Source organism: Pleuronectes platessa, chromosome 3, assembly GCF_947347685.1.
Source record: "Pleuronectes platessa chromosome 3, fPlePla1.1, whole genome shotgun sequence".
In the NCBI taxonomy this organism is placed as follows: Eukaryota; Metazoa; Chordata; class Actinopteri; order Pleuronectiformes; family Pleuronectidae; genus Pleuronectes; species Pleuronectes platessa.
Window position 1 is genome coordinate 20,671,401 of NC_070628.1, and position 12,712 is coordinate 20,684,112.

Sequence of the window (12,712 nt, forward strand, 5' to 3'; positions counted from 1 at the left end):
AAGCACATGCACACACACACACCTTTACCATACTTCTAACCACTAACCTAACCTGACCTTATCTTTAACCTTATCCTAAATCTAACGCTGTATTCCCCATAACGTGACTGTGTATAATGTATGAATTCCTGGAACATACACACACTTACACACAGGCACAAACTTACACAAGCGTAGTATCAACACGTTTGCAACAACAATTCAACTTTTAATTGAATCGTTTATTACTGAAAATCATCCTTCAACAAATATCAGGAGAAAAGCAACAGAGCAGACTATACATCATCCCCTGTGTGAGACTCAAACGCAGCCATCCTCTCCTTCACATAACCTGAATATGTGTTCTTGGAAAAAGAAAAAGTGGAGGTAAAGGGAGCAATGAGGGGAGAGAGGTAGAGGCGGTTTTAAAAGAAATGTGCTGAAAACAGAAACAGTCACTAAAATAAAAAGACATGGAATGTATGTTGTTACAGGGCTGGGAGGGAGGACAAGTAAACAATAGAAAAAACGATTTCTGTTGGTATGAGATTAATTGATTGAATTCGCTGCAGCATATTTCACTTAAAGTTATTCCAGGGATTCAAAATGTTTGATGTCTTGACTGGAGTATATTTCGGTATATTTACATATCCACCCCACTACACACAGTGGAGGTTTGATTGTTCAGTTCAGTTGGCTGGTATGTTTGATCAACATAATACATTTTCAGACTGGTGTTAGATTAGTCTTTGTTTTGTTGTTATATTAGTCTGATCCGGGTTAAATGTGGATATTAGCTCCAACCAGGAGGTTATGTTTTCTCTCCTTTAAGTTTGTGTGTTTGTCAACAAGATTTTATATACAAAACTGATTTCCACTGAATTTGGTGGAAGGATGGGACATGGGCCACGAAAATCTCCAGATTTTGGCACATGTCTGTAGAAAGGGACAGATCTTTCTTTAACTTAATGAGATAGGGCGTCCGTCTTGACAGACATTTTTCTTATCACTATTATCTCCCACTCATTCTAAACTGAATACTTCTTACTTTTTAATACACATTTTTCTGTAATGTAAATATAAACAACATAGTTCTAAATGCTACATGTTTTGCACCTCCAAAACTCTATTTTGTTTTATTGTATAATCCTCCAGTAACAGCCTGTTTTAAACTGTTTAAATGTTCTGCCACAGGCACTTAGGCTGTCAATTTACACATTAGTAATAAACTTAACCAGTTAAGATCTGCTTTAATGGGGCAACCTGATTTAGTAAACTAGTTCAGCAGTCAATATAAACTTTGAAACAAAAGATTTCAAAAACAAACTTCATGATGGTTGGGTACTGGTGAATCCCAGTCCTGATCCTGATGTGATGAGCTTGCACAGGTACAGCGTCCTGAAGACACAGCACCTCATCTCAGCTTGCCACCACACTGACATTTAATACTAACGAAGGTTCTTCTCTGCTGAATCTTGGAATATTTCCACGAGGTTATGCTTTTTGTGTGTTTATTACGCAAAAATTACTGTACCCAGTTCCATGACATTTTTTTGGAGGGACGGGGGCACGACCTGAGGAAGAACCCATTACATTTTGGTGCAGATCAGGATCACAGGATGTGTTTTCAGCATTTTCATTGATTTATCAGAGAATAAAACAAATTAAGAAACATGATTAAATTTATGTTTAGAGGACGGATATTTGGTGCAGATCAAAATAAAAATCTGAATTTGGTGAATATAAGTGTGATTTCATGAGGGGATTGTTGGGCCTTGGTGGAGGTACGTACGTACTTAGTTTGAGTTCTTTAAAAACATGATGTCCTTCAAGAAGGCAAATGCTTTCTGTTGGGGTGAATGTCCAGTGTTGTCCAGTCAGTCATGTTTTAGTTTAAAAAAAAGTTGTGATCTACCCACCACTCATAGCAAATTAGTTTTACTTGGTCACAATATGTGAAGGAGATAAATTCAGGCGTCTGACTTTTAAGCCACAGTCAGAGTCTATCTTTGTGAAAGCAGACACTGATTTGGTCATTCATAGATCAGAGATCATTGCCGACTCTGTTTAAAACATTATGAACATATTAATGAATGAGACTTTTATCATGCAAATCCACCACCTGCTGATCAATGAGCTGACTTGGTGCTGCACCCTCTCAGAGGTGTAGGGAAATCATCAGATTATTGCTTATTGCACCAGATTTGATCTTGACATTGAAGACAACGATGGGTCAACAGCAACAAAACAGAATCTCATCCTTCCACTCTGGTCATCTTATAATGTCGCTGTTCAATCCAACGTGCTGCGTCCATGTGTGTATTGACTTACACCCGCCCACGACAAGAAACTCTTGCATTCCGGCAACAAAACAAAAAAAAGTCAATGCCGAAAAAGAGGACCTCATTCAAAATGTGCATTAAGGTCAACATGAAAGAACAGTTTATGGAAAAAACATCTTGCAGGGTTTTATCAAGAAAATGCAAAGTGCTTGATTGTTGTAGATAAAAAAAGAAATTGCATGTCTGTCTTGAACCTCCTGCATCTTCAAAGTCTGCCTTCTCCTGCCGATGTTTGCGCTCAGTTTAGTAGAAAATCCTTGTTGATGGTCTCGAGCAGTCGTCCGGGACGATGGGAACGGCAAACAGAGGTGTGTGTGTTTGTTGAGATGAAAAGCAAAGTCTATACTGTATATCGTGCATGCATTTTTATATAACTACACTTAATATGTTGACACAGACACAACTGTGTGTATTTCATGTGAACGTCGTTAGCAGTCGTCGTCCTCAAAGTGTGTTTTCTGCAGAACCTTCACATGCCGCTCATAGATCTTGAGGGCAGGGCCGAGCCTGATTGACAGGCCAGTCAAGACATCGTTGCGCTGCATGAGGAGCAGAGACTTGCCATCGATTTCCTGAAGAAGAGAGCAGAGCAATGCAGATGCGGAGACACGGGTTAAGGTTCAACTCGTAGATATTCAACTTGTCTGTGGTGCCCTCTGGTGGTTGCTAGAGAGAATCTCAGACTCACCTGGGTCATGAAAGCAGCCGCCTGCTCAGGGAAACCTGCTGCCGTGAAATAGCTGACCACATCAGACACCGTCCAGTCCATCGGGCTCCCACTGGCCCCCTCACACTTCATGAACCTATAGATATGAGTAAGAGGACAGACGGCCCATCGGACCATTACAGACGTGCAGGAGAAAGTAAGGTTTGTCAGAGCTGACAGACTTTGATGGAGGCATGTGGTTTGTAGTTACCTCCACCTAAGTTACTTAGTAGCATTGGATAAAAAGGACTGGACAGATTACCGGGAAACTTGGTGGGTGAAAACAGTATGTACAGTGTTAGGGAAGAACCCATTACATTTTGTGCAGGATTTTCTTTTACTTTCTTTAACATTTTGAGATATGATATTTCTAAACATTATCTTTAATTTCTCTGAGAAAAAATTCATGGATCTTGAGGAAGAAATTTGGTACGTTGAGGGGACGGATATCTATGACTTGGTTCAGATCCAAATAAAAATCTGGATGTAGTGAATTTAAATGTGGTTTCATAAGGGGACTATTGGGCCTTGAAGGAGGTATGTACTCTACTGATGTCGTTCTAGTACAATATTGTTTTTATTCATTGTTTTATTTAATGTGTATTCATTTTCTGTTGTTTGCTAATTACTGTAGGATGATTAGAATGGGAGCATTGGGATTTCTATGTTCTCATATTTGATTAAACTGAACCTTGAACACGTTGTTGATAGTGTAAGCAAGAATAATAGAGACATTAGATTCAGATGATTGTTGATAGGCTGATAATATAATCAGGAAAAGTGATACCTGTGACTAAAAACATGAAATGCCCAATAATGATTTATTAGATAAAGAGATGGAGATTAACCTCACAGGGCCACACAGTACATGCACAGTGGATCTTTCCTCTGAACACTGAGGCTAAAATGACACAATGAGAATGAGTCACAAACAAGTACACGTTTCTTTAGTTGAATAGTTGAGGACTCATAGTTTCCATAAAATACATAAAACTACAGCAGGACATTGACTGAAGTTAGAAACTGTCAATCTGACTGAGAAGAAGTGAACATGTCTGTAGTACAACTCAGATTGAGCATCTTTAAGAAATGTACCATGTATCTGTTATGCTTATTTGAATCAAAGGATATCATAGCTTTAGACGTGCTTAGTGAATAGGCCACCTAGCAGGACTGAAGTGAGTGGGCTGTTGCAAGGGAGGATTCAATGTTACTGCAGGTGTGATATGATAAAGAATTCAAACAAACTGTTTCATGTGAAAAACTAATGTCTCCATATGCATCCGCCAACAAGTACAGCTTTATTTTACATCAAAAACAAATGTCAATACTCAAATGAGGTAACTGTGATGTTTGGCCTTTGACCCCTGATATCTATTCAGTTCATCCGTGAGTGTGAACACTTGTGCCAATATTCAAAGAAATCTCTCAGGGTGTTTCTTAAAGATTCAGTGTGTAAGTCTAAGGTGAATTTTCATATTAATTTTAATAAAAAATAATCCTAGTGATGTTTTCATCAGTGTGTTTCATCTTAATTGTATGAATTTTTGTTTTCTTTACTCGAGAATAGTCATTATATATTTAAATCGTTTTATTGTACATCGGGAGAGGGTCCTCTCCACGGAGGCCGGCCCGTTTTTACGCCAACTGAAGGCTACCACAGGTTCTCTCTCATGTTTGGAAGTGGAGGGTGAGGTGAGGGGTAGTCTACGGTGGCCCTGAGAGCTCAACGAGCAGCAACTTAAGAAAACACATGCAAGTTAAGAAAACACATGCAAGTTGACAAAACACAAGCAAAGTAAGAAAACATATTCATCAAGTTTACAACACAACACAACACATTACAGAAACGCGCAGCAAATAGACACACGCGCTGCAAATAGTGAAACGCACTGCAAATAGAGAAGAAACAACAACGGAAGTGTTTCCAGAGGACAGCTAAAAGTGATGGACACTGCTGCCAAAGCAGACACAAAAACGTCCAATACACCATACAAATTTGGTTCTACACAGGAGTCTGCCACCCGCGGCTCTGGAGCCGAACGCGGCTCCTTCAGCCCCTCTGCAGTGGCTGTACAGTACAGTGTTGTGCATATGTTTCGCGAACGCTGAACTTAACGAATCAGTTTTCATATTATTAACGTGAACGTAACGATGAACGTGAGTGAACGTCATGTTCATTTTTTAAATCATAATCATATCAGGCCATCATGAAATACCAGGAGCGGGCGAGTGTGTGTGTGTGTGTGTCGGAGCTCTGACCCCCCCCCCCTCGCTCGGAGAGAAACACAGTGAGGTCTGAGCACGGAAGATGGTCCGATCTAGAGACATGACGTCTTCTCCTGTTAAACTGAATAAACAGCGCTGATAACCAAGCCCCTGTTTGTGAGGCAATGTATTGTCCATAGTGTGCAGGGGTAGGAAACCTTAACTATCAAAAGAGACATTTTGCCCCCACTTCTGAGCGAGTGGGCGGGGTCGGAGCCCAGGTGCCAGTGCGCTCGCTCGCACACACACACACACACACACACACACACGCACACACACGCACAGAGGGGCTGAAGAGCCGCATTCGGCTCCAGAGCCGCGGGTGGCAGACCCCTGTGTGGAACCGAATTTGTATGGTGTATTGGACGTATTTGTGTCTGCTGTGGCAGCAGTGTCCATCACTTTTAGCTGTCCTCTGGAAACACTTCCGTTGTCGTTTCTTCTCTATTTGCTGCGCGTTTGTCTATTTGCTGCGTGTTTCTTTAATGTGTTGTATTGTGTTTTGAACTTGATGAAGATGTTTTGATACTTTGCTTGTGTTTTGTCAACTTGCATGTGTTTTCTTAACTTGCATGTGTTTTCTTAAGTTGCTGTTCGTTGAGCTCTCAGGGCCACCGTAGTATTCAGCTGAAACATGCAACTTCACCACTAGATGTCACTGACTTCTACACACTGAATCCCTAAGATCATGTGCTCACAAGTGAAAAAGGGTTTGGTGAGGTCACAGTGACATTGAGCTTTAAGTAAAACGGTCCGTTTGTGCCAGATGTAATGAAACTCCCAGTGGGTGTTCCAGATATATCACGTTCAGAACATGTGGTCACCGTGACCTGAACCTTTGGCATTCAACAATCAAAATCGAATCTTACAATCTTTGAGTCCAACTTAATATTATTACCAAACATTCACTCAAAATGTTCCTGAGATCTTTTGTAACATCACATTTACCTCGACCTTTGGCTGTTGCCAACACGGAGGCATAATGATTTCCACCTTGTATTGACCTTTACTTAGGGAACATTCTACATGTTGATTAACCATGATCCGTTGACCAAAACACAGTGAAAACATTTGGATTTCTGATTCTTTATCTAGTACAGATCATCCTCTTCACAGCATTGCAGAGGTTTTCAGACTCATTGGGCTCAAAATGTTAGACTTGTTTACAATTAATATAAAAGAGAGAAAATGGAATAAGTAACAGATCCCTGAAAAACAAGCAACGTCGGAATGCGATGCTCCTCAGCCCTATGACCGTCTCGTGTAAGTCTGCTGCACTCACCCTCCACTGCCAACGCCTCCATTTATCCCTAGCTCCTCAGACAGGCCGGAGTCTCTCGGGGAGGCGGTGGGTGTGAGCAGGCAGGACGACACACCGACCTCTGTCATACACTCCATGTCTACGGGGGTAAAAAATGAAGCTCAATGGGATTCCCTGTTATCGCTGCAAACCACCGAACACAAACGCTCACAAAGACACACACAATTTGCAATGATAAGTAAACCCAAACTCACTGTTGAAGCCTGAGGAGGTGTGGTTGATCCCGTCATGCTGCGGCTGGCTCTGTGTCTGGAGAGAAGAGAGAGCGGTCAAACAAAGATAAAGATAAAAAAATGAGACGATGGCACAAAGACGATATCTATTCTCTGGAATAAGTCAGAGCTGAAAACTACTGGTGAATGAGGTCAAATAATTTTAAAAACAACAGCAGAAAGCGGCCTCCACCTAAAGAGAAGGATGAGGGAAATTTGGCTTTGTGACAAAACTGCACCAAGACATTTCAACCATCTGCTGTGGCCGTGCAAATGATGATGGTGTGAGGTAGGAAGGGGCGCAAGAGTTTGACAACGATGAGGAGTCGTACCCAGTGGAGACTTAAAGTCTGTCCAAAGCAGCCTGTCTGTTATTCAGTGATTTTTTTCTGCATGTGTCCCTGAAAAGATAAAGCACTGCAGCACCTGAGAAAAAAAGGGTTGTCTACAACTATACTGACGAATAACACCCCTCATCATAAGTACCTTTTAAAACAGTGCAGTAGGGAGGAAACAGAAATCGAATTTGGACATGGAGCAGCTCCTTGTTTTATTTTTTTTGCATTTACCTTGGCACTGTGCTCATATTACCCTTGTTAAGAATAACAGATTAAAACCAATGCAGCAGTTATTGTCTTTTTTTTAAATTGATTTGATATCCTTTCCTTGCCAGAACCTGGTACATATAACCCACAATTCAACTGGATCACTGACACCCCGTGCATTCAGGTGGTGTTGGACTAAATTGAAAAAAGTGTTCACTGCTGGATAAATTCACGTGAACGCCACCTCGGAAAACAACAACTCAGAAAGTTGGCAAATGTTGGTACAGGAGTTGTAATGTCTGTGTTTTATGTTACACTTCTCTGAGTCTGCATGGTGACTGCTTAATGGAAACTGATGGAACTTACACACACACATACACACATGTTTGTAAATCTTAGTGAGGACACTCATTGGCAAAATGCATTACCTTGCCGCTTTCCCTATCACTAACCATCCAAAATAAATGCCTAATCCTAACCTAAACATAATTCTAACCCTAGCCCTAAAACTTAGTCTTAACCCCCAAACAGTCCATTAAAGGGGGGCAACAAAGTGAGGACCGGCCAAAAGGTCCCAACTCTCCCAAAATGTCCTCACTAGGATGTAGACTCAAACTGGTCCTCACAAAGACCTGTACAAGAACACACACACACAGTCCTTCATCTTAGTGAGGACAATAATTGACATAAATATTTTATTAGCCCCTTATCCTAACCTTAACCAGACCTTAACCTAATTATAACCCTAAGAGCAAGTGTTTCACCCTCAAACAGCCCTTTTTAAACGTGACAACCGACCAATGTCCTCACATACACATACGGGATATACTCAATATGGTCCTCACAAAGATATAATTATGGGTACACACATCCACACACTCCAACACACTACCATGTGTTATATTATAACACACAGAGATAAAGTGGGAATTTACTAGCAGTTGTCTGCTCAGGTTGAACTTGAGTGGAGCTATGATGGAGTTGCATGTACCTGCTCACAGCTTAAATGAAGTGTCTTCCGTAAAAACCCAGCTGTGCATGTACTATACCAAAAAAACTGTTCAAAATTCTAATTTCACAGAGCATGTATGAGGATGAAGTGAGTTGTTACATACACAGCTTCACTTCTGTTAGGTCACTTAGAAACACTTTTCAACACAAATGTTAAAAAACAGTAATATGGTGACATGTTAATTATATTATAACTACACAATTTTAGATTTCATTTTCTTTACCTCATGGTTAAATATTCGACACTGTACAAAAATATACTATCTCCCAGTATCGACATCTCTTTTCCTTCTCTAGATACATTCAGAATTTCGGAAAAAACACACGGCCTATGTCTGTTGAGCTGCTCACTTCTCATTCATCTTCAGTTTATCTCCATCAGCTGTGGTTCAGGCTGCCTGTACCCGAGATGTAAAAGGCGTCAGTGTGTGGACCACACAAATCGTCAGTCCGTTTGTTTGTGGGTTGGTTTGTCAGCAGGATCACGCAAAAACTACCCAACATATTTATGTGAAACTTGGTGCACAGACTCTTGTCTGACAGGCAACTAATGTCCATTTAACAGATCATTTTTGATAACACAAACAAAATAAGATGTTTTTCATCAGGCAGTCTTTATGTTATTGGACATAAAACTACCAGGTTGCTGAATATTTACCTCCTCCAAGGAGGTAATGTTTTTGTCTAGTTTTTCGTTGTATGTTTGTACGCAAAACCTGCTGAGCAAATTACTAAACTTCTCGGTGGGAAGAGGCTGTATGGGCGGAATCTTTTTGCACTTTTTTCTACATTGTGTGATATGAGCACAAAAAAAATGTCATTAATTTCTCAGAAAGTTATACAAAATCCAGACCTAGTGAATTCAAATGTGGTTTCATTATGGGACTACTGGGCCTTGATGGAGGTATGACCTCTAGTTCCCATCTTTTTATTTGTATGCTTATTAAACACAATGACAATGATGTGTTGTAACTTAGTAATTATGTGTTCAACGAAAGAGATTTAGCATTATTGCAGTCATATAAACACATCACATCATTACTCAGCATTCCATGTGTGAGGGTAGTCATTTTTATTATTCATTTGATTAATGCATAGTGAATTAAAACCGTCAGGACAGATTCACAGGCCTCCACTTACTTGTGCTGCCATGTGTGGCTGATCTGGGAGGTCAGCTCTCTCCTCCAAGCATTCACTGCTACACTGCAACACCTCGACAACTCCCTGAACAGGTGGGGACGGTGTCCTGGCGAGGGAATCCACCCCTGAGAGAGCCGCTAAACGCACAGGAGAGAAGGGGAAAGAACAATTATCAACCACCAAGAACAACAACTACATCCTAAGTTTAAATAAAAACTTAAATATGTTAAATTCTAAAAGGGACAGAGAATCTGAACAGCCACCAAGACTTTTAGTTAAAGCATTAGCACGAGTCAGGATAGTATTATTTGTATTCACAATGTATAAACAACAGAGTTTAATGGCATAAGACTGTGTTTAATTAACCTACAACTTGCTTTACACACACCTTTGCCACTGTGCTGTGGCTGCTGATGGGGGCTCCCCTCCTCTGACACTGCCTGGATCTCAGCATCTTCTGCGGGCTTCTCCGTGAGCCCTGGTTCGGTTGTCATGGCTACAGGCGTTGGTCCTCCCTCCTCATCAGAACTCCGGGGATCATCAGCATCCTCCTCCTCCTCCTCTTCCTCGTTCTCTTCATCGTTCTCTCCCCGTTCCACTTCTTCGCTGCTTGCTTCCATTGGCTCGTGCTCCTGTACAGGAGACGAGGGCGGCGGCTGCAACAACACATATAAACTTCCCTCAGAAAAGGGGTTGGGGGCTTGAGGGTGAGTGCGCAGCTCCTGAGTTGTATCCAAGTTGTTGCTCGGGATTGGCTCTAGCACAGATTTGAGGTCTGCGGATGAAAGAGACGGTTTGCGCTTCCGTCTCGGGGCGGAAGGTGTGGATCGCCTCCCACTTGGACAGAAACAGAAATACCGCTATAAGCGCCAACTCAAGCGTGCGCCCACAGAGAGGGAGGAGTGCGCGCTGTCAGTAACGATACAAAGGATTTGATGAGGCGCGGGCAGGGGGAGACGCGGCGTTAGCGAGAGGAGAAAACAACAACAATAACAGCAACCGCAATTATTACAGGGTTGTAACTGCGCCTCAAAAGCCATGCAAACTGAGATCTGCATGAACACACGTGACGCGCGATCGGTCGGTCTGCGCGGCGGGAGGGGGTCAGCGGAGCGGCAGCGGTGCGTCTCAAGTTTAAGACAGACGACAACAACAACAATGACTACAAGGTCAGAATCGCAACTCAAAAATCAGAAAGGAGGAGCATGAGGCGCGGCTGCGCGGCAAGAGAGCGGCAGCGGCGCGTCTCAAGTTTAAGACAGTCGCCGCCTACTACTGTACTGCGCGGCAGGCCCAGGCGATCCCGCTGTGCTCGGCTGAAGTTCCTGCAGAGGAATCACGGACCCAGGCACAGATGCAGAACCACAGGCTGGCCGTGCCCTCGCTAATGCAGAGACGCTCTTTTAATGGCGTGCGCGCTTATCCCCGGGGAGCCGGGGGATGCCGCTCCGGAGCTGTCTGCACATAGATGTAATAACCCGCACCTTTTGTGCAGGAAGCCGAGCCACACACACTAACACACACACGGCCGCAGACATGCACACACACAAAGGCACGATTGTACACTTTTTCTTCGATGTTTAACCTGAAAAAACTAATAATGGGAGCAGCTGAGCGCGTCCTGCTGCAGGATCATTGTTCTACCATCAAACCCACGCACTTCAGTTCTGTACAAGTGGGACGTGTTGGACATATTAAGTTAGCATAGCTCACCTTCTTCGTCGGTGTGTGCTTCTCCTGCAGTGCGCTCTTCCCAAGTCTGTCCGCGGACGCATTCTTCTTCGACGCCGGCTCCTCCACCATCACCATCCCCCTCAGGGGAAGAGTGATGTTCCCGCAGCGGGTCCTGCGCAGCCTGCCTCGCGCCACCTCTCGCTCCATGACCACCTTGACTTTGCCTCGGGTCAGCTTCTCCTCCGACAGCTGCTCCTGGCTGCTCAGGTAGCCCAGGATCTCCTTGAGTCCGAGCGGCTTCATGTGGCCTCTGGTTGCGGCGGTGGAAGAGGCGGCAGCGGCGGAGCCCCCTCGGTGGCTCCTCTCGGACAGGCGGCGAACAGAAGCCACCAGCCTGTCGCCCAGGTCGGCGGAGTTGGCGTGGGTCCCCGCCACTCTGGTGCCCCCTCCTCCGACTCGAAGTTTGGGCTTGAGGGGCGCGGGCTGCCTCGGTTGTTGTTGCGGGAGGCTGCTGACGCTCCCGGTGTAAGTTTTGTTCTGGCTCTCAGCTCCGGACGGACCCGGCTCCATTCCGCCGCAGACAGCATCGCTCCTGCTCGGCGTCGCCCTGCTGCCGTCGCCGTGCGCGCTCGTTCCGTGGCCGACCCCGGGCTCCGGGCAGCCCCCCGCTGCCTGATGTTCTAATCCCTTGTCTCTCGGTGCACTTGCTTTCTCTTCTTTGCAGCCGCTCCCGACAGCGCAGCCCGTTGTTGCGCCACAGTTGAGGCACCCGTTTCCGCTACTTCGGCAGGAGGCAGGCTTGAGCTTCGTGCCTGATGTCTGGGTGTGGGGATCTGGGCTGGGCTCCGGCTCCTCTCCCTCCTCCTGGTCGGTGAAGCTGTGCGCACTGTCGCCGTTGTTGTTCAGATGGTCGTGTTTGGTCCGCTCCCTCGCTGCTGCCTCCGCGCCGCCGCCGCCGCCAACAGCCGACGTGATAAACTCACTCTTCTTTCGGCTTTTCCTCTGCACCTTGGCCGCGTTCCGGTACGATATGGAGCCCTTGTAGCTAACTTTGAGCACCGTCTGCTCTTGGATCAGTTTTTCCAGCTCTGTCCTGGTTCGGTCCGGGTCTGACCCATGCCGTCTCCGGACCATTCGACAGATCCTCTCCAGGTCTGGACGCGCTTTCCTGGAGCGGAGGGAGTCGATTGTTTCCAGGATCCACTCTCGGTACTTATTGGGCTCGGACATCTTCTCCTGCGGCGGGTGCGGGATGGGGGTTTGGCCCGGGTGCGTCTCCTTCCCCCTCTGTTGTCTCTGAAGTGACGCTGGAGCCGGAGTGCGTTCCCCGGCAGGAGAATGAGGACGGAAGCCTGGCTGGTACGCCTGCGTTGGTTGGCCACATTGTGCGCTTAAGGTAGACCGAAGATGGCGCCTATGGTTCTACGACGCAGACGCAAATGGCTTTTAAGGTGGAATAGGTTCGCGTTGAGCGCATCGTAGACGTGTTCTTTGTTCGCAGCCTCAATCCTATC

At 44.7% G+C, this 12,712-nt stretch overlaps 1 protein-coding gene across 1 annotated transcript; it reads right to left on the minus strand.

Moving 5' to 3' along the window:
* Positions 1 to 200: 200 nt before the first annotated feature.
* samd1b (sterile alpha motif domain containing 1b) lies at positions 201 to 12,552 on the minus strand. Its single transcript, XM_053417243.1, has 7 exons — positions 11,238 to 12,552; positions 9,913 to 10,180; positions 9,525 to 9,661; positions 6,811 to 6,865; positions 6,578 to 6,695; positions 3,010 to 3,124; positions 201 to 2,893 (listed from the first exon to the last, which is right to left on the minus strand). The coding sequence occupies exons 1-7, from the start codon at positions 12,426 to 12,428 to the stop codon at positions 2,750 to 2,752; spliced, it is 2,028 nt and encodes a 675-aa protein (XP_053273218.1). The 5' UTR covers positions 12,429 to 12,552; the 3' UTR covers positions 201 to 2,749.
* Positions 12,553 to 12,712: the final 160 nt, after the last annotated feature.

Bases quoted from the DNA above. Each gene is read 5' to 3' on its own strand.
- samd1b (XM_053417243.1), bottom strand. From the start codon at position 12,428: ATGTCCGAGCCCAATAAGTACCGAGAGTGGATCCTGGAAACAATCGAC. The intron at 9,662-9,912 runs GTGTGTGTAAAG...CTGTGCGTTTAG, and splicing joins GCCACAGCACAGTGGCAAAG to CGGCTCTCTCAGGGGTGGAT. The intron at 6,696-6,810 runs GTGAGTTTGGGT...TTACCCCCGTAG, and splicing joins CACCTCCTCAGGCTTCAACA to ACATGGAGTGTATGACAGAG.